This window comes from Emys orbicularis, chromosome 2 (genome assembly GCF_028017835.1).
Source record: "Emys orbicularis isolate rEmyOrb1 chromosome 2, rEmyOrb1.hap1, whole genome shotgun sequence".
In the NCBI taxonomy this organism is placed as follows: Eukaryota; Metazoa; Chordata; order Testudines; family Emydidae; genus Emys; species Emys orbicularis.
Genome location: NC_088684.1, coordinates 134,887,685 through 134,908,849, shown reverse-complemented (window position 1 = coordinate 134,908,849; position 21,165 = coordinate 134,887,685). Strand labels below are relative to the sequence as shown.

At 52.6% G+C, this 21,165-nt stretch overlaps 1 protein-coding gene across 1 annotated transcript; it reads left to right on the top strand.

The window, feature by feature from the left end:
- Nucleotides 1–5,945: 5,945 nt before the first annotated feature.
- On the top strand, nucleotides 5,946–20,902 carry DOK2 (docking protein 2). The gene is made up of 5 exons (XM_065399207.1): nucleotides 5,946–6,226; nucleotides 11,323–11,619; nucleotides 12,126–12,222; nucleotides 18,607–18,788; nucleotides 19,522–20,902. The coding sequence occupies exons 1-5, from the start codon at nucleotides 6,164–6,166 to the stop codon at nucleotides 20,464–20,466; spliced, it is 1,584 nt and encodes a 527-aa protein (XP_065255279.1). The 5' UTR covers nucleotides 5,946–6,163; the 3' UTR covers nucleotides 20,467–20,902.
- Nucleotides 20,903–21,165: the final 263 nt, after the last annotated feature.

The following is a 21,165-nucleotide window of genomic DNA, read 5'->3' as shown; positions in this document are numbered from 1 at the left end:
GTGCACAGGTTCTCTGCACCCCCCTGCAGTGCATCGGAAGCAGGACTGTACCCAAGCCTGTCCCAGCAGCTGCAGGATCCTAATGCAGCCTGGGCTCTCCTCTTGCCAGAGGATGCAGAGGGTGGAAGGGATGGGGGTGGGAGCAAGGGAACAGAACAGACTGGAGAGTGGAGCACCTAGTTGAAAGGAGGCTGTATCTGGTTTGCAAGCACTCAAGGAAAGAAAATGATTAGCTGTGAAAGATGCTTCCTATGAGACCTGTAACGGTTTATATCCTATCTGCAGCGAGGGTATAAATAACAGCCTGTTTCCGGGTAGAGAAGAGCCTGGGTCTCATGTATATTTTAAACGATTCCAAAGAATTTCATTACTAGTTATGTCCAGCTGGTGAGGGAATGTGATCTCCTGTGGTTTCTTGCAATGATAACACTTTGCCTGGCTCTGGTGCCTTCCATCAGGGCCCATTGCAAACATTAGCTGATTAGCCTTCAGCCTCATATCATTATCTTCATTTTACAGATGGGGAAACTGAGTTATAGGGAGGGCAAGTAAGTGACTTGCCCAAGGTCACGCAGTCATGAGCAGAGAGGCATTAGTCCCTCTCTGTGGGCCAGGTTTCATTGTCAGAAAAGCTTGCCCTTTAATTAGGTGCTTAAGCAGGAGCTGAAGCTCTTCTGAAAACCTGGACCCAGCTGTGGATGCTGAGGCTTGCTGCAAGTTCTGGCGTCTGATGTCTCTGGGGTAACCACATCTGGAATATCATGTTCAGTCCTGGGCACGACATTCCCAGATGCACATCGACAGACTGGAAGGAGTTCAGAGAAGAATGACAAGGATGATCAAGGAGGTGAGGAAAGATTAAAAGAGCTAAATCGGTCTGGTTTAGCTAAGCAATGACTGAAAGGGGACGTGGTAACAGCCTGTCAATATTGGAAGGCTGTGAACTCCAAGAAAGGAGAAGGGTTATTTATGGTGATTCGGGATTAACTAGGAGGAATGGGATAACAGTTATTATTTGTTTTGCAGTAGCCTGAGAGCCCGCAGTCCCATTGTATATAGCAAAGAGACAGTCCCTGCCTCAAAGAGCTTGGAATGCAAGTAATGGTACTAGGAAAGGGACTATCAGGACAGCCTTCCCGATGGTGAGATCCGTAAGGTGGTGTGGGAGCTCCATCACTTGGGATATTTAGGACTAAACTCTAGAAAACAGGCAATAGGGAAGAATCCTGCATAGGTCTCTTCTATGAACCCAGGAGTCCTGGGTCCCAGTTCCCTGCTCTAACTGCGAGAGCATGTGAATGCTCACTTTCCAAAGGTCTTTGCAGTAAATCCCCTGTATAATATTAGGACGGGCACAAGGTGCTCCCACACCGGTACTTCTTGGGCAATCACGGCCCCTTCTAAGTTCTTGGGGAAGAGGGTGTGTTGGAGTGAGTTACAGCCTGGTACCCCCCCTGAAAAGCCCCAGATCTGAAATGTCCATTGCAAAGACCCTTGCATTGGTCTGAACTCATTGGAATCTCTGGATAACACTTCCCCATCCCAGGCGCCATCTCCTCTTTCCCCAGCCCTTCATCCCAACTCAGGACCCCCCAGGCAGGACAGGAGCAGGTGTGCTGCCTGCTGCTGTGCCTCATGGAGGAAGCTCTGGAAGGATGGCAGCAAATCGAGATTATGGCCCTTGTGTGACCCACAGCTGGGCTTAAAGGGACAGTGGTCTGGGATGGCCACTTACTTTCCCTCTCCCACCCGTGATTGCTCCCCAAGACAGTTTCCCTCTTGCCCAATGGCTACTTCTGTTATTCCAAACACCTGGAACAGAGTAACTGGCCTTTCACACGACTTTCAAGTGCCAGTGCTCCATTTCAGCAGGGATTATATTTTTCTGTAGACCGAGCACATCATGCAAAAATTATTATAATTATTATTAGAAATAAAGTGATTGAAATAATAAAATACGATTGGTTTAATTTCATTTAGCTTAACTACAAATGGGTCCAAACAGCTACCCTCGAGCCAAACTTGCCGAAATGTTAGAGACGATCTGGATCTGAAGGCTGCAATGGACCCAACGGGGACACTGGATTCACATGTCCCCAAATTTTGGGAAAGCTCAGATTTGGATCTGTAACTGAGCTTGGGGATTCAGGCCTGATGGTGATGGTTTCTCATCCCGCGGCCCGATCTGTGTTTCAAGTTAAAATGAAATATGCCAAAGCAGCATCAGGTCTGCAGTGCAAGTCCTTCCCTCCACCCCAGCAGATAGTTCAGTATTCAGGCTGCCCTGTGTCCCAGTGAAGGGAGTATAGATCAGATATTCTTGGGATTTAGCAATATACTGATGAAGCGGTTCCAGTCTGATAGTCCCTGGGTAGCCATCCGGATGTTGAGGGAATGTGGATCACATACTTCCCAGTTTCCCATGCTCCCAGAGAATCAGTGTGGCTCAGAAATATTACAGATGCCCCCAGTGTGGTTGAAACAACATGGAACCAGATATATTCACCAGATGCCTAATGTGCCAATGCAATGGCATGGGATGAGTATACCTCGGCTGCCCAATCTGCCAGCAAAAGCATACAGCTCAGATAGCATCTGGCTGTGTAATCTGCTAACAAGATGGTACAAATTTTCGGTCCCCCAGGTGTCCAGCATGGGGAAGAGATTCCGCTCAGATATTCCTAGGATGCTCAATATGCCAGGGAAGGGATGCAGGTTGGATATTCCACAGACACCTGGAATGTCATGGCTCTGATATCTCTGGATGAGCCATCTGGTGAAGTATGGATCCTATTCATAGGGTGCTCGGTATACCACTGAAATGATGGAAAGAGAAACAGCATCTCTGAGCATCTCTCTAAATAAACCAAAGTGCCTTCAGCGTGCTTTCTCCAAGCGGAGTTATTTCAGTGTCAGTTTTCTTGTCCCTGTAAAATACAGTGCCTCTGGAATTTGTTTGCAGCAACAAAGCTGTGTGTATGGGGGCTGCATGGAATAATCATTGGGGCATCTTCAGATGGAAGTCCTGAGCAGTCAGTTATGGCTGTTAAAGATCCCATGGCACTTTCCCTAAGAGTCACGGAGCCAGACTTTGATCTCAGTTATACCAGGGCAAATACAGAATAGCTCCACTGAAGTTGATGGAGCCATTCCAGATTTACACTGATGTAACTGAAATCAGAATCTGGCCTTTTGCATTAACTCTGGTATCCTGTCCAAATCTGTTATTCTATTCTGCCTCCTTAAATCCCCCTGGCGGTTTCAACTGGGTTTGGGATTCTTCTTCACTTGCTGTCCTAAATTTCTGTGCAATGATGCCATATTACATAGCTGCTGCCTCCTGCCCCAGAGGTGGCTGTGTTTTAGTGGGAGGGGGGTGGGTGGTGGGTGAAGTGATTCTTGGAGATCTTGTTTGCAATGTATTATAGGTTACTTATGGGTGAAAGATGCTATATAACATTATGCAGCATTATTGTCAGTCTCGTTAGAGACCTGTCCCCTTGATTGGCGCCATATCCAAAAACTTAACTGCCTGCCACAACACCACCTATGCAGCATAATAGGAATCAAATGATCCGACAAAATCACCAACAATGAAGTACTACGGCTGGCAGCCATGCCAGCGCGGCGGCACATGACTTGGGTCGGAACAATCGACTGCCTAAGAGAGTTCTGTACAGTGCATTTGAAAAAGGTAGTAAGAAGATTGGCCACCCCAAACTCTGCTACAAGGATTGCATCAAGCAGCACATCCAGTCTGCCAGGCTGGACTTAGTGACCTGGGAGGATACGGGCCATGACAGGCGAGCTTGGTACTCTGCTATGAAGGGAGCAGAACATGCAACAGAATGTCATCGCTCCATCTTGCCCGACAGTCGGAGGGAACGTAGACACCAACTTGCCTTGACGCGTTTCCTGAACCCTACATGTGCAAACTGATTGCCAGTCACAGTCGTATTCAAATACAAGTGACAGTCATTATTATTATTATTATTATTATTATTTATTATTATTGTCAGACACATAGAGAACACGGGAGGGGTGAATTGGCCACTAGAGGGTGCTCTGACAGATGTAAACCTACATTTGCAGGTAGAAAGGGTGCTTAGTTCATGCAAAGCGCATGCCACCTGCTTCTGCTCAGACCCTCCCTTACTTGTCCAGAGGGGCCAAGCCAGCCCCATTTGCCAGCAGGGTGCAGGGAAGCCCATGCAGTTAGCTAATGTGTGCACTTTCTCTCCGAGGGTCTCTGTTGTAACTAGTGTGTCCCAGCCCCATTGTCTGAGGGTGTAGGAGCCCCTCACACACACCATGTAACCCCGGGATTCCCAAAGCAGCAGCACACAGCACCAAGTTAAATCAAGTTCCATTGCATCAAACGTAAGCGACCTGTTTCCACTGTCCCTCAATTTCAAAGACAGGCTACATTGCTTGCCTGGCCCTGCTCTGTGGTTAAAGATAGGCATCCAGCCTCCAGGAAGTGAAGCCAGTGTCTCTCAGCACCAGGACACTTGCTTTCTCCTGCTTTGCATGACTGCCTGTTGCCCCATTTCCCTGGAACCACCTCATTTACCTGCTCTGAGGAGCGGGCATCAAGGATGAGGTGGCTGTTTCTTTAAAGCTCATAAGTAAAGCATGAGGCAGGTGCAGAGAACCAATGCAAGCAACAGAGAGAGAGAGAGCACAGACCCCCACCAAACCCATCCCCCAAGAGCCCCACATCCCTGTGATTTGGGGCTCTTCACAATCTGAATGTACTTGGGACAGCTGGACCCTGACTTCATAATGGATTAAACAAACCTTCTGGCTCCAAATGAGCCCCTCTCTAATCCAGATGGGCCTGCAGATCCCAGGGCACGTTGGGGTATTGTGCAGTAAGAAAAGAGCCCAGAGTCTGTCCAAGAATAATGGAGTTGGGTGGGAGAAGTGGGTTCTGACCCAACCTGTTGCCTGTGCCTTTTCTGAATAGAAGGAGGGTGATAATAAAGTAAAAACAAAAATGTATAATCGGTGCATATGTGGAGTGTGTAGGAATTGGGTAGGATTCCTTTAAATAGTTTGTGAGCTCTCTAGCGATGCTCACTGAGCTCCGTGTTTCAGAAGCTGCCAGAAATCAGCCAATGCAGTGGTGCTATTGTAACCCATACCTTGTTGCTAGGCCTGGCATGTTTGTGTATAGTTAGTAAATACAGCTATCTGTGATCCAGTATGCCCCCTGTGGGGTCTTCAGATTGTTGTTGTGGTGTAAAGAGCGAAAGACTCAAGAGTGTCTGTGTGTACAATGTGCAGCCTGTGGATCAGGGAGTACAATCGGTGTGTGTGTGTATCTCTGTGTGTTTGTGCGTACAGCCTCAGTGTGACAATGTGTGTGTACCTGTCACTGTGTGTCAGTGTATACAGTGTCTGGGTGTCAGTGTGTGTATCTCTGTGTGTCAGTGCGTACAGCCTTGGTGTGTGAGTGTGTGTGTCTCTGTGTGTGAGTGCGTACAGTCTCAGTGTGTCAGTGTCTATGTGTCTCTGTGTGTCAGTGTATACAGCCTCAGTGTGTCGGTGTCTGTGTGTCTCTGTGTGTCAGTGCGTACAGCCTTGGTGTGTGAGTGTGTGTGTCTCTGTGTGTGACTGCGTACAGCCTCAGTGTGTCAGTGTCTGTGTGTCTCTGGCTGTCAGTGCGGACAGTCTCAGTGTGTCAGTGTGTCTCTGTCAGTGCATACAGTTTCTGTGTGTCAGTGTGTGTATCTCTGTGTTTGCATGTACAGTCTGAATGTATGTCAGTGTGTTAGTATGCAGTCTGTCTGTGGACATAGCAGCACTCAACAACAGCGTCTGTAGCTGCCCTTTTTGGTAAGATCGCAAATACAGGAAGCTGAAGTGTGAAACGTATATGTTTAGGAAAAAAAAAAAAAACCCGGCCACACGTCACATGCTCATGAAGTGAGATCGGGAGCAAACCCAGCCCTGAAGGCAGAAGCAGGAAGGTGTCTGGGGAGGGAATGAGTTAAACTGAAGGGTAGGGAGCCGGAGCTAGAAGTGGCGTGGGCCAGGTGACCAAGAGGTGCTAAGCATGGGTCAGAGGTGGGAGGTGTGAAAGATCGAGAGAGATAGAGGGGAGGGCTGAGACAGGAAAGTGCGTGTGACAGAGCGAGAGGATGCTCCTTGCTAGAAGATGGACGAGATGGTTGTAAAACAGGGATTATTGTACCTCCAGCAGCAGCAAACCTTCGGGAAGGTAAGGACTGACTTGGGCATCTCCGCCGGGGCTGGAGGCTAGTTCCGGAAGCCACTAGCTGCTCTTGACTGGGGACTCTCATGCCCTGCCTGGGGCCTGGACTTCCTCCATCCTGGACTCAGACAGTGCCTGCCTCTGTGCCCCTAGTTCGCCATCTTGCCTTATTGCAAAGCGGGACAGTTTGCAGGACTGGCCCCTCATCCTTGGCAGGGCCCTGTTGCTGTGCTGTACCTGGGCTGGGAACGGCAGTAGGGTCACAGAGCCACACGGGTTTCCTAGGGGTTTAAATGCCCCATGTATGGGCCTCTCTGGGGAGATGAGTCCCCGCTTCACACTCTCCGCCCCATTAAGAATCCCCTGGATGTTCTGCCTAAACAGTCCCTTGCCCAGTTTCACCCCATTGATCCTACTGCGACGTGCCCTGTCCAGCATCCTCCCTCCTGCTACCCGTCTTCTGCCTTGGTGACTCAACTGGGCACAAGCTGCAGCTCACCAGATCTTCCTCCCTCTTGTAGGAAGCCCTCATCATGCCCGGTGACTCCCAGGAATGAGTCACATCCCTTCAAACGAGAGCCCTGGCGTAGGCAGAAGCTGAGGTCTCTGGCTTTCGTTGTCCCTCGGCTCAAGACATATAGGGCCTGAGACTCACAGTACAGAGACAGGGACAATCTACGCTGGGGAAGGGGAAGAGGAGAGCAGCAGGGATTTGTCTTCATGGCACTGACACAGGCAACTTGCCAGGGGCCTGACAGTGATTGGCATAAACATGGGCTGGGCTTTAAAAAAACAACACCACTGTTTTGCAACTGCAGCAGGAGCTCCCCCGCTCCCCGCTTGCTCCTGCGTTGCAGGAGACCCCTGTTTCCTCAGCTCAGTTCTGATCTACGGTGTCACAGGACCTCCCCTGTGCTCAGCATCCGTGCTCACACCCGCCTGCTGTGCTGCAGGGGCACCCCCAGCTCTCCCCCACCCTGGCTCTGTTCCCCTGCTTCTTTGCAGCATTTTAGGAGCTTTCGTACTTCCTGCCCAGTTTCTGGGCAGGTCTCAAGATGATCCGGTTGCAAGGATCCGGGCCGGGCTCAGGTTGCAAAGAGCTCCCCTGAAAGCAGAAGTCTGCACAGCTAGCTTTCACCTGCTTGCAGCGCATACTAGTTCGTGGAAAGGTTCCTCTGGAAATGCTGCACACACTTGAATGGGAGTTCAAACCCCAGAGCACTGCCTGCCATATCCTGTGGGAGCTGAGCGGTCAGGGGAAACTCACAATGAGACCCCCAAAGATATCTCCACACTGCCGTAAAACCCCGCACTGCACTGAGTCTCAGAGCTGGGGTCAGCTGACTTGGACTTGTGGGGCTAAAAGCAGTGTACACGCTTGGGCTGGAGCCCAAGGTCTGAGACCCTACCCCCCATGGGGTCTCACAGGAACCTCTATACTGCAATTTTGTAGCTCTGAAGTCTGAGCCCTGCAGCCTGAGTCTGCTGACCGGGGCCAGCTGCAGCCGTGCCACAGTCTTTTATTGCAGGGTAGATGTACCCTTAGATACCTGGGCATGAGCCCTGGGATGCAGGAGGTGCACTGTTAATAGAGATGGGCCCTAACTGGACTCCTGGGTCCAACAGCCCCCTAGACTCCGGGAAGTTCAGAACCGGGTGCAGGCGTTGGCTCCTGGACCCAGGTCTAGCTTTCAAAGAAAGACATAGGGCCAGACAGGGTCGGCTCCAGCGTTTTTGCCGCCCCAAGCAGCAAAAAAAAAAAAAAAAAAAAAAGCCGTGATTGGCGGCACTTCGGCAGCAGCTGTACCGCCGCCGCTTCATTCTTCGGCGGCAAGTCGGCAGCAGGTCCGATCTTCCGAGAGGGACTGAGGGACCCACCGCCGAATTGCCGCCGAAGAGCCGGACGTGCCGCCCCCCTCCGTTGGCCGCCCCAGGCACCTGCTTGCTGCGCTGCTGCCTGGAACCGGCCCTGGGCTCAGATCATCAATGGGTGTCAGTTGGCCTAAGCTCCCTGGGCTTCTCTGACTAACACCAGCTGAGTGTCTAGCCCACAATGAACAGTGAGAGGTGATTGTTTCCCCCAGACCTTTTCTTTGGAAAAGCTCCTTTGCAGCACAGTTAGAAACCTCAGATTCCCCTTTCTCTTGCACTGGTGTAACTACGGAGTGACTCCTGATTTACCCCAGCGTGAAGGAGAAGGGAGTTAGGCCCCTGCACCACATTTAGAGACGGGAGGACACAGAAACAGGCTCTTTTTCCTGTTGGTCAGCTGATCAACGTAGCCAGTGCTGGTGGTAACCAAAAGGCATTTCTGTGTGCGGCCTGTGGGCACCAGAGAGGGAGGATATCAGTCCAGATCCCTGCCCTCAAGAGTCTGCATTGCACAAACCAAGCATGGTACTGACTAGCCCTCTGGGGGTGGACAGCCTAAAGGGGGGCTGGAGTTCCTCTGCTATTTCCAAGTGGCTCCCTAGGGTTGCCAGCCCTCCAGGACTGTCTCCAGGAATTAAAGATGAATCTTTAATTAAAGATTATGTCATGTGATGAAACCTCCAGGAATACGTCCAGCCAAAATTGGCAACAGCTCTAGGCCAGGGTGGGGAAGGTTGCCTGGCTGTGGCTTCAGTTTCGTGGCTAAGCAGCAGATTCCAATCACCAGCACTAGTCGTACACGTGAAATTGAATAGTAACCCCTACCCCCCGTCTGCAAATGTCAGCGCCGGGTGTGTGATCTGTGTGCGAAAGCCTGGCTAACAGGCCACGAGCATAGATGGAGCATATCTTCTTAGCAGATAACCAAATGAATGTTTGCAACCCTTGCTATTTCTGTCACTGTCAATAGCTCTCCGCCCACCCAGTGAAACACCCCCCCACCGCCAAGGCTGGGCTAGACAGAGCATCCTGGACTCCCCTCCCCTCCCCTCCCCTACCCTCCCAAGGAAGATGGGTGCGGTGTTGTAACACATTAGAGCAGAGCAGGCAGGATACCAGATAACCATCATCCTTGACCTATGGCAGCTGTTCCCTCATGAAAGTTTAACCCAAGCAAACAGCCTGTGGCGACACTGTGGAGATCAACGCAGGCAGATGGGGAAGCTGTTTGGTGCACCGCATATGCATGTTGCAGATTGTCCTTCGCACCACTCTAGACTGAGCCATGTACACAGAAAGGTCAGGTTCTCCTCAGTTAAAGTGAGGGCTTTGATTCAGCTGGTGCACAGTGGGGAGGTAAACTGGACCCTATTTCCTTCGGCCTACTTATTCTCCAGAATCTAAACGTTCATTTTGTAACACAAAGGAAGTCTCCAGCTGTTCTGGTTGTTGAGCTAGCTTCAAAAACGTGACGCAAGTGTCCCTGATGCAGTGACATCTTCCTGTTTTTACAGAATCGGAAACAATCTAGGGCCTGATCCAAAGCCCATGGTAGTCAATGGCAAGAGTCCATTTCACTTCAGGATCCTTTAGATCATGCACTTAGGCATCAACTGGGCCCTAAGTGAGAAAGCTGCCACAAAGACGTCATTTGCAGGGCGAAATTGCTGTCTTGGCAGCAGTTCAGCTGGTCAACTTGGCAACAGTATTTCTGACAGAGCCATTTCAGGGCATGTACACATAGATAGCCATTCTGAGTCCAGGTTAAGAGTATCTATCTATCTATCTATCTATCTATCTATCTATCTATCTATCTATCTATCTATCTATCTATCTATCTATCCCCATACATCCCCCCCTCTATCTATCTAATCTCCACACACCCCCACTATCTATCTATCTATCTATCTATCTATCTATCTATCTATCTATCTATCTATCTATCTATCTATCTATCTATCTATCTATCTATCTATCTATCTATCTATCTAAGGATTTTATCCTGCTGCCCATCACTGCAGTATCTGAGCTCCTTCTACATAAAATCAAGAGCACTAGTGAAGTCTCTAGCAGACTTTGTGGAGTCTCTGGCCCTTCAAGCTAACGTAACCTGTACCAACATAATGAAAGATCTGAATGAAAACCAATGTTGGTGTTTCTTGTCCAGCGTGTATGTGCTTAGACCAGCCCTTTGAGGTTACCTCTACACAGCCAGCAGCCACCCACAGAAGCAAGCCCCCAAGCCTGGGTCAACAGACTCAGGCGCGCAGGGCTTGTGCTTCAGTGCTAAAATTAGTTGTGAAGACAGGAGACAGCGGTTTGAAGTTGCAGCTGGGGCTGGAGCTTGGGCTCTGCTGCCAACCCCCCTCTCTAGGTTTCAGACCTCTGCAGCCTCGACCTAGGTATTTTTAATGTGATAGTGTGAGCCGCTCAAGCCCAAATCTGTCAACCGGGGCTGAGAGGCTCGCTGCCACGAACAGTGTAGATGCACCCAGAGTCTCAGTGTCTTTGTGGGTTGTCGGGGATGTTTACAGGAGCCAATTAAAAGTAAACACTTAAGGGAAAATTTTCAGATGCCTCTAAGGCACAGAATGGGAGTTAAGTATCTAAATGCCTTTGAGGATCTGCATCTAAGTGACTTAGGAGCCCAAATCCTGTTGACTTGCAATGGAACTTGGACTCCTAAGGCACAGGTGCTTTTGAAATTGTTACCCTCATGGCCCTTTTTAAAACAGCACTCCAGAGTGGAGACAAGGACCGTGTCATCCCTGCAATAAGAGGTGTGTTTGCTTTGATAAACCCTAGTGGAGAGAAGGCACTGCAGTTTTTACTGTGATGGAGCTAAGTGAGCTTAAACCCAGGTATGTTGATATATGGTTAAACTCCACTAGTTACACCAAGGTAAAAACTGCGGGTGGCTTGTTTCCCCTAGGGTTTGCATCGAGCTAGCTAGCAATGCAAACACACCTCTTATTGCAGTGAAAATAGTCCATGGCTCTAGGTCTGTCTTGATGTAAAAACACAACTATTTTTTGCCATGAAGATGTGGGAATAGCTTTAGTTTTCCATGTAAAACAAACCAGCTGTCCCCGGGAGGCCATTTACAGCCCAGACATTGCAGCCTTGGGCTAGTGCATGAGAGTCAGAAGCAAAACTTCCTAGGAACCCAAAGGCAGAGCTGACTAATACCCGCATGTTTCTGTTCCTTTTGCTTCCTTCCCCCGGGTCAGAAATGGAGGAAGTTCTGGGCAGTGCTGTACCGAGAGAGTGCCTGCTCCTGCGCCCACCTGGAGCTCTTCGAGGGCTCCGGGCCTCCCACTTCCGAGAAGCCCAAGAAGGCTGAAAGTGGCAAGAAGCTCATCAAGTTGAGTAACTGTGTGCATGTGGCTCAGGCTAATGGGGACACCAGCAGCCCCAAGGAGACTGTCCCCTTCATCCTGGAGACCACGGACAAGCGCTACTTGCTGGCAGCTGAAAGCACCGAGGTGGCCAACTGGGTCCTCACCCTCTGCGATCTGGCCTTCGCGGTAAGAGTGGCGGGGTGCTCCCTGTGGTGGTGGGGAGTGATGCGGGCGTATGGAGGGATCCTTAGGAGTGAGGGGGATGCCAAGGATCTGGAGGGGGGTGTTCAGGGGGTGGGGGACTCCAAGAGCTGGGGTTTCCATGGAGGTGGGTGTTGGAGGGTGCCAGGGAGAATGGATGGCCCAGCTTTGCTCATTAGTACTGAGCTTTGACCTACTCTGAAGTGTTGCTCAGAGTCCTCAGGGTGCTCTCTCAGGCCAGCTCTGGTGTCCCCTGTGTCCTTCACAGGGTCTCCAAGCCCCTGTTGGTCTGGGGAGCGGGAGGAGCCTTGGCAGTTCAACAAAGAGCCCCAGGCACTGGGAGATGAGGTTGCAGGAAGGGGGACGCCCTCTCTATCAGCTCTGGCATCTGGATCTCAGTGCTGGGGAGGAGATACCACATGGGCCCAAATCAGCGTGGCTGGACTTGGGCTGCCCCACACTCACCCATTTCTCTTCCCTGCGGGTTCCAGAGGAGCAGGGATGAACGGAAGGCAGCAGTGGGGAAGGACAGCCACCCGGTCTCGCTATCCATGGAGGAGAACTCCCTGTACAGCTCCAGGGCCAAAGGTAGGGTGGGAATGAGAGAGCCTGGCTCTGCATGTGCGTGCGTGCATGTGCGTTTGAAGTGCATCCAGTTCTGGTGGAAGGTGTTGGGTCAGCAGGCACTGGAGACTGGACTTGTGTATTCACCTCCATAGAACTCACAGGCTAGGAGATGAGATACCTAGAGCCATGGATGGAGCCACTATGAACATGCAGGTAAATAGATGCAGTTTTGGGCATGTGTGTGTGTGTGTGTGTGAGAGAAAGAAATCGAATAGACTGATAGTTGGATGTGCATGGTGTGGGGTGGGTATTAGGATGAATATGTATGTCTGTAGAGAGACAGGCGATGTGTGGCGAAAGCCAGCCAGCCAGCCGGATGAGCGGAGTGGACACAGCAGGGGCAGAGGCAGGGCACAGCAGAGAAGAAGCCCCCAGCAGAGCGATTCAAGTGGTTTTGCTTTCTTCTTTCTGAGAGGAAGCGAGGAGGGGGGGCAGCGGGAGGGTGATGGAGTAATAACACCTTGCCCTGGCGGAACCAGAAACCACAGTCAAGTATGACTCAGCCGCGATCCCTGAGCCCTGCTGGGCGCTTACAGAGGAGCAGACCTCTCCCTAGCTCTTGCGGGGGCTGCTGGGAAATGTAGGCTCTTGCCCTCTCTTTGCAAACAGAGACATGCCCTCTCCTTTGCCTGCCAGCCCTGTACTTACTTTGGGGGACACTCACACGCACAGGCGGGAGCTTAATATCCCAGAGCCCTGGGGACTTGAGCCAAAGCCCATTGAAGTCAATAGAAAGAGTCTCATTGATTTCTGTGAGCTTTGGATCAGCCCCTTATCTCTTGCCACCAGCCCCAGCTTGGCTGCCGCATGCCCCTTTGTTCCTTGCTCTCCCCCGCATACTGCCAGACTCAATTGCATTGCTCCACATTAACCCCTCGGTTCCCAGGCTATCGGCATCCAGACCTGCCCCCCAGTGCACACGTTGGAGCATTTTGCCTTTCAAACCCACCAGGTCCCATTTCTAAGTAGACTCCACTACTGACCAGCAATCAGGGAGTAACAACTTCCTGCTACTTGGGTAGCTGACCTAACGGGGGCTAGAACCAGCAGCCTAGAGATCCAGGGACCATCAGCAATCACCTCATTCACGTTACCACCAACATGCCACTAACTCATAACAAAGCGGCAAATCGACATAATGATGAGGCTGAATATAACAATGCTTCCCAAGTCTCACTCCCTGTGACGTGTTTGGTCTCTTGGGGGACCCTTGTTCTCTGGGGTCTCCTAACCTGTTTCTGCCTCCTACTTCACCCCCTTCCCTTGGGCATCAAGCTTTTGCTTGTGACACTCTTCACGTGGGGGAACGTGACTTCATTAGAAACCAGAAGCCTGCAGCCAGCCTCTGGGTCCAAGTGCCCTTCAGCAAACTGGGAACGCACCTGAAACTCTTGCAGACCTAGCTGCAGCGCATCAGGGTTGTGTCCACATTCGAAGCCACATTACAACCATGTTCAGAGAATCTGTAGCATGGTTCTCAGAGCACAGTCCCGGGATTTACCCAGGCCAGGGAGACTGTGTCTGAATTGTTTTAGCAGCAATGGTGCTGGAGACCCATTAGCACACGTCGTTCTTCCTGATCACTGTTTCTGAACACAGTTCTTGCTAGCGCGTCTCAGGCCATGGCGACAGAACCTCATCTAGTTTAAGTCAGCACAGTCCCATTGACTTCATCTTCTCTGCCAGCTGGAGGTCTGGTCCTACCCAGTCAGAGTAGCAGATGCTCACACCCACTTTGCCCTCGTGTACCAGATTGCATGCAGGGTGGTGGGTCCCAGCCACTCTGAGCCACGAGCCGCCAGGAGTCGGAGAGCAAAAGGAGTTTTCCCAGGCCACAAAATTGCACTGGTTTAACTAAAGGGGTGATGCTGAACTTGTGTGCAAAGCCGAGCCCTGACAGATAGAGGAAAGGCAGCTACAGACATCGGGAAGGAGGGATTCCCTGGCCCACCATCCCAGTCTCACTGGAGCGCTGCACTGTACCCAAGTAGGAAGGAAGGGAATATAATGGTGTGCTCAGAGGAGGCCCTTGTCGGTATCACTTGGCTATTATTATTTGCGTTGCCTTAGTGCCTAGGAGCCCTAGTCACAGACCAGGAGCCCATTGTGTTAAAGTTAAAGATTAAACCTGGAGCCTTAGCCCATAGGCCACTTAAGCGACGCTGCTAATTTTGAATCGGAACATGGCTGCAACAACAGCTCAGCCCTGCTCTTTGCAAGAAGTGTAATGGAAAATCAGCTTCATAAATAGCCCTCCTGCACTTCCTGCTTTGTGGTTTGGTAGAACTGTGCCTCGCGCTGATAACCGGCCGCTCGCAACTGTCCAGAGCGCTTAGAACCCTTGTCGGTCTTGCACCATTTCCCATGAGAGCCCCTCAACCCTGCACTCCTGGGTTGAGGAGTGACTGAAGGCACAGAGCCCATGCGCCCACTCCCACGATGCCACGGGAACAGGCTATCAACCCTGCATGCCAAGTAGCGCAGCTGGGCTGGGTGATTTGAGTGAAGGGAGAGGAGCGTGGGATGGGGGAGTGAGGCAGCCGGCAGCCATGTGGAAAGGGAAATTGAGGCTCTGGCTATGCCGCTGACTTGCAGGGTGACCTTGGATCAGTCACTTCTCTGTGCCTCACTTTCCCCATTTGTGCAATGAGGGTAACGTGACTGAGTCAGCGCTGCACACAGCTCGCGGATCCTCAGAGGAAAGGGCCTGTCTGAGGGCCAAGTGTTCTGAATGTTTATATAGGGAAAGGGTTGAAATGCAGAGGCCAGAAGGGGCACTTTCTCCCTCTGCCTCCATCTCTGTGTCTCGCCGCCTCCTGAGTGCTGCTAGGAAGGCATGTGGGGAGCCGACACAGCTGGTGTCCACAAACACAGTAAGAGTGTCACACACACTTGGCTCGGGCTCAGTTTACCAACCGACCCGCAGACGTTGGCCTGTTGCAAACATCCTGCTCGATCATCAACGTAGCAACCTCTTCAGGTCAAAGGCAGCCTGAGCAATGGACCTGGGATCCTTTCAGGGAAGTGGAAGGGCCCACGGGCTGCTGGGAAAGGAGCAGAGATTAATCCTCCCAGAGCATGGTCCCTGCCTTACAGGAACCCGTAGGATGGGCTGGCAAAGGAAAATCACCCCCACTCCAGGGCATTGCTCCTGTCTTGAGAACAGGCATGCCAAGCACACTTGCTAACTCACATGCTCGTGTGTATGCAAACATTTGCACATTTGCACACCTTCCCACCTGGAAATATATACCTGGGGACTCTCACATGCAAACGCACACACAAACTCACTTGCATGGGTACACTCACATGCATGCACACACGTGTGAGCAGGCGCAGTCACTCTCTCTCTCTCTTTTTCACACACACACACACACACACACACACACACACACACACACACACACACACACACACACACACACACACACACACACACGCCTTTTGTCTGCAGGATTAAACAGCAGCATTGGCAGAGAATTGAGAGCAAAGGGCCAAATCCATGATAGATGTAAATCCAGGGGTGAGTCTGGCCCAATGTCTTGATCCAGCCTGCACCTCTCCCTTGGTCTCATCTCCAGCCTGTGTTTGTCTCAGGCTTCTTCAGATGGTGAGTCACTTTTTTTTATCCACCCTCTAAAGGAGAATGGGGTAGCCTGTCCCTGCAGTTGGAGGGTGCTGATCTGCTATGCTATCAGCTGGTGAGAAGGCAGCACACTCACCTCCCTTTCTCAGAGAGGGCCAAGGGGCATGTTGCAGGGAGCAGATAAGCCACAGGGAGATTGTGCTGGGCTACATAGCACTTGGCAAACTACTGCAGGAGACAGGCCTGCCTTGAGCTGAAATCCAGTGAGGTGCTAGGGAAGTGGGAATGGTCTTGCTGGTTTGGCAGGGCGGCGGGGGAGATCTGCTGCCTGCCGGGCTGCTTTTGCATGCAGCTGTCAGGACCGTGCCCTGGCTACAGAGGGCTGTTTAACATGGAGTGGGGGTGCAAGTTGTGTCCCAAGGCTGCCGGCATCCGGCATGGCTCTGGGGAGAGGCTGACCTGCATTCTCAGCGGGGAGCTGGCCTCGTAATAAGAATAAATACCATGCCTAGGGTTTTCCCTCACAAGCTCTTTGCAAACCGATCACCTAAGAACCGCTTGACTCCCCTCTGTAATGCTGCTGCCTCCAGGGTGGAACCTGGCAGCTGGTAAATAGAGGCCCAGGAACCCTATCCGGCAGCTTAGGACAGGAAGGGGAGAAGAAGCAGGATCCAGTTGAAACTGCAGGGAGCACGCAGGGAGACGGAGGATGTAATTGGCCAAGCTGGAATTTGGACAGGACACTGGGTTAGAACATCCCTGTTCTTGGGGGAAGTGCCCTGGGCTCAGGACCTGGGGTTTGTGTACCTCTGGAAGATGGGGGATGGGTTTGCCTCTCCTCTGCCTTTCACCTGGTGGAGTCATTTACACTTGGGCAAAGTGAGTGCCAAACGTGAGCTCTGGCGTGAGTGGAGTATTCCAGATTGGCAACACTGTGCCCAGCTGTGAACAAAGGCACAAAGCGCCAGGGGGAGGCGAGAATCAGCCCCCTCCTCTCTAACAGATCCCATGCTCAGGTGATGAGTGCAGTCCAGACAGATTGGACAGCTCCTCCCCTCCCCCCCCCACATCCTCCTGGGGTAATGGAGTCAGCACTGACTCCAAGGGAAGAGCCCCCATCATCACACGAGGGCATAGGGCACTGACTCAGAGAGCGCGTCCTTTCCTGAGTCACCCGCACCCCTTATCACAGCACCGCGGGCTTTTTGGAAGTCTGCCATCCATGTGCCTGCGTCGCGTGGCTGAAAGCACAGTGTGAATCTGAGGTGCATTTGGATCAGAGTTTGGCTCCCACGGTGGCTGCCGGAAGCTCTCGGTGAGCGCAGGGCTGGGCACAGCCCTTGCAGATCCCAGCTCCGTGGCCCTTTCAGGCAGCTGACATGACACGCTCCATGTTCCGCTTCCGGCAGAGCTGGGGGACACGAGGGCCCCGGTGAGGCCTCGTGGTTGTTACAGCACCTGCGCTGAGCAGGAGGGGGATGCAGCATGGCAGCGGGAGCATTTGCATCTCTCGGCCCCACTCACTGAGCTGAGGGAGTCCTGGCAGGAACAGGAAGGATGTGGTGGGCTCATCTCGAGGAAAGTTCACCTTGCATTGTGCCAGCTGTGTCACACTGCGGGGGCCGGGGGAGGAGGGTGCTGCAGGGGCAGAGAGGGGAATTTACGTCCGTGGGCGTGCTGCATGGAGGAGTTCAGAGATAGCAGGCCTGCTTCTCCGACTGGGGGCACATCCCCTCACTGATGCACTGTTAATCTCTTAACAAAGGGCTCTTGGAAAGCCCTTTACCAACATCCCAGGGTCCTGGGTGCTACAGGAGATGAGGAATCGAGTCAGGTGATCTCCCACTGAAATGCCAGTGCTGTCTCCAATCCACAGCCACGGGGCAGAACTGTGCTGCTAGGAAAGCAAACTGCGGGGAGATGATAGGCGAGCACACCGTAGCGTTCAGCTTGGGCGGCTCGAAATGGGGGAAGTGGGTTTGTGTGCGAGAGAGGCTGTCTGCATATGTGTGTCTGTCTGTGTGCGACCGTGAGTCTGTGTCTGGGACGGGGAGCGCACGTGTGACTCTGTGTGTGAAGATCTTGCAGGGGAATCCAGGGGCTTTGGAGGTTCTCTGCTCCCCCTCCTGGGGAGGGGGGATGTTTCTGGGACATTTCTGCTGTGCATCCCAAGGGAAAAGCATTTGCCTTTTAGGAGTGTTTTGAGGAGTGCCAGGGATGAGTCAGAGACAGAGGAATTGGCCCCAAAGCCTCCCTGAGTCTGAGGGCAACTCCTGGCAGCACCTCGCTAATACCCATCAGCTCTCAAGAAGGCTGGAGATTCTCTGATCTTTAGCCTTTCACCTGCTCCCCACCCCGTGTGGGGTAAGCCACCTACTGTGCCACATGCCATCATCCCCAGTCTAACCATTGTATGATGGTGCCATTGGCCCATATGGACTTGGGCCATACTAGTTCCCTCTCAGGCTGAGCGCCCAGCTGCACTGTCTGTGGCATGTCCTACTCCACACTGGTTATGTAGGACACAGCCAGGCCTGGTGGTAACTGCACTCCCCCCATCTCTGCGTTGCTACATTAGCAGACGACAGGCCTGCCGGGGTACGTGCTGTTGAGCCGCAAGCTCCCAGCAGCAGGGCTGACAGCGTGAGGGAGACCTGGGGAGCTCATGTATTCATGCAAAATTCACGAGGTGCTGCGCGGAAGGGCTGTGAGCTGCAGCATGGCCGGCAGGATCACCTCTAGCACGTGTTCCTTTGCAGCCGCGGCCACTAAGGAGTTCCAAGTGACCGTGAGGGCCACGGAGGCCACCGAGCGCTGCCGCCTCTGGGGCAGCTTCATCCTCCGAGCTGAGAATGAGGCCCTGGAGCTTCAGGACCTGCAGACGGGGGGCGTGCTTTATACCTGGCCTTATAAGTTCCTGCGGAGATTTGGACGGGATAAGGTAACCGCAGACCCAGAGGGAGGGAACAGCTCCTCTGAGGTGCAGGGTGGGGATGGGGGCTATCAGATCAGGAAGCTAAGCAGGAAGTCTGTTAAAAGTCAAGCCTCATCCTGTCAGAAAGGCTGGGCCTGGAGTAGCTGTCAGCTGGCACTCGCATGCCATTTGCTGCAGCCCCTTCTGCCAGTAGCTGGGAGGTGAGCACTTCCCACAGCCAGTGCTCCTGCCCTGCTCACTAGAGCCTCACCTACTGGGAGCTGGAAGCTCCCCCCACAGCCAGCACCCTGCAAAAACTGGGGTAGTTTGTGAGCTTCTCCAAGATAATACATGTGCACTATCCTGCTGGGGGAGGCAGGGACTGGAGTAGCTGTGACATCCCCCTTGCACAAGCCAGAGCTCCTGCAGGGAGACTGAGCCCCCTTTTGGGTCAGGACATCCTTGTCCCTCTTGCATAGGTCACATCAAGGCAGGCAAGGAGAGTTTTCTTGGGAACAAACACATCAGCTAGCTAGGTGAGAAAATTATCCATGGGGGGAGTAGGTATAACAGCCCTCAGTCTGAGTCATCAGCTGGGTTTCATCCTAGAGCCTTCGATCCCTAGCACAGGCCTTTCGCACTTGAGAGCAAGGAGAGTTAGTTAGCAGCTGTAGTATGTTGTTATCCTCAATGTGGCAGGGGCTGCTGTACCCACACAGTGCTGGGGATATGACCCTGCTTGGCTTTGCACCCCTGCCAGGTGACCTTCTCCTTCGAAGCCGGTCGAAGATGCGCCTCTGGAGAAGGCAACTTTGAGTTTGAGACCACACAGGGCAACGAGATCTTCCAGGTCATTGAGTCAGCCATCAACGTGCAGAGGGGCCTTGGGGCAGATGAGCCGCGGTGGGTTGGCCCTGCTGACGATGCCCTCAGGGTTCCTGTTCCTGTGAGGACCGTGAGCCGAGCCAGGGATGGTGAGGAGAAGGTCTCAACTGGGGGGTCCCTGCTGCACCACATGGCCAGCACCAAATGCCTCTCCCTGGAGTCTAGCTTGGAGGGGAAGCTAGCCAAAGGCAAATCAGTGAAGCCCACCAACAGCTTCCCCCTGTCCGGGGAGCCCACAAGCAGCTTCATCTCCCCTGCTGACTCCGAGTTGCCCTACGCGGAGCCACGTGACTCCCTACGGCTGCCCCCGCAGGGCAGAGCCAAGACCCTGCAGCAGGAGAGGAAGGTGGTGGCTCAGGCAAAAGAGGTACCTGAGTCCGAATATGCCGTGCCCTTCGACACCATCGCCAAATCCCTGATGGCCACAGAGTTTGGCAGCTTTCTCTGCGGCTTTGAGGAGCCAGATGTCCCGTACCCGCTGTATGACAGCATAGATGAAGCGGGTGTGAGGAAGCGGAGCCAGCCACCCACTCAGACCAAGCCAGAGCACATTTATGATGAGCCTGAGGGCCTGTCTGCCCACACCGTGTACGATGAGCCCGAGGAGGTCAAAGGGGAGGCCTGGAAGCTGCAGGCCACTGAAGAGGACCCAGTGGGTCACGAGTACCCCTACAACTCCCAGCGGGATGACTACTCTGTGCCCAAGATGGCCGTGCCCACCCTGCACCCGCTCGCCGGGAAAGGGGGAGACTGGATTGGGGAAACCGAATATGACAATGTGGCCCTGAGGTTCATGAACAAGAAGAAGAATGTGCAGTAAAAGGGAGGAGAGGGAAGAAGAGAGAGAATAAGAGAAAGGACTTTCTGTGCGGCCATTCCACTTGGCCCCGGGTTGTGCCATCTCTCTAGCCCTGGAGATGGCCGGAGTGGACATTTCCAAGAGCCTTTGCTCTTCAGCTGTCCCTTACGGTGAAAGCTGAGTCTGTCAAACTTATCTCACTAGTGACTGAAAGCCTGTTCAGGCCTCGCTGTCCAGCAGGGGGGAACGATAGAATCCAAGTGCCCTCTCCCTTAGCCTAGACTGTATAGATTTAGGGCAGGGTCATGCATTGCTGTATAGTGTGTACGGCACTCAGCATGGTGATGGCAGTTAATATACAGAGTACTAATAATGTTGTCCCAAAGGGTCTGGGTTACTCTCCCCTCCCTAGAAAATATTCCTGGGCATCTCTATTAAAAACGGCATTTAAACCGGCTGCTGGAGTGGCCTGCGGCTTCTTTCCCCATTACATCTGTTTCTCTGGTCCAGCATTACCGGTGGTGGATCCTTTGTTTCTTCATGTCGTCAAATCCAGACTGGATGCCGTTCTGGAAGTTATGCTCTAGTCCAACACGAGTTACGGGATCAATGCAGGGATAACTGGGGGAAATGTAACCGCCTGTGGTATTGCAGAGTTCAGGGATGATCTAAGGGGCCCTTGCGAATCTATGAACCTTCCTTCCCCAGCACACCTGATCC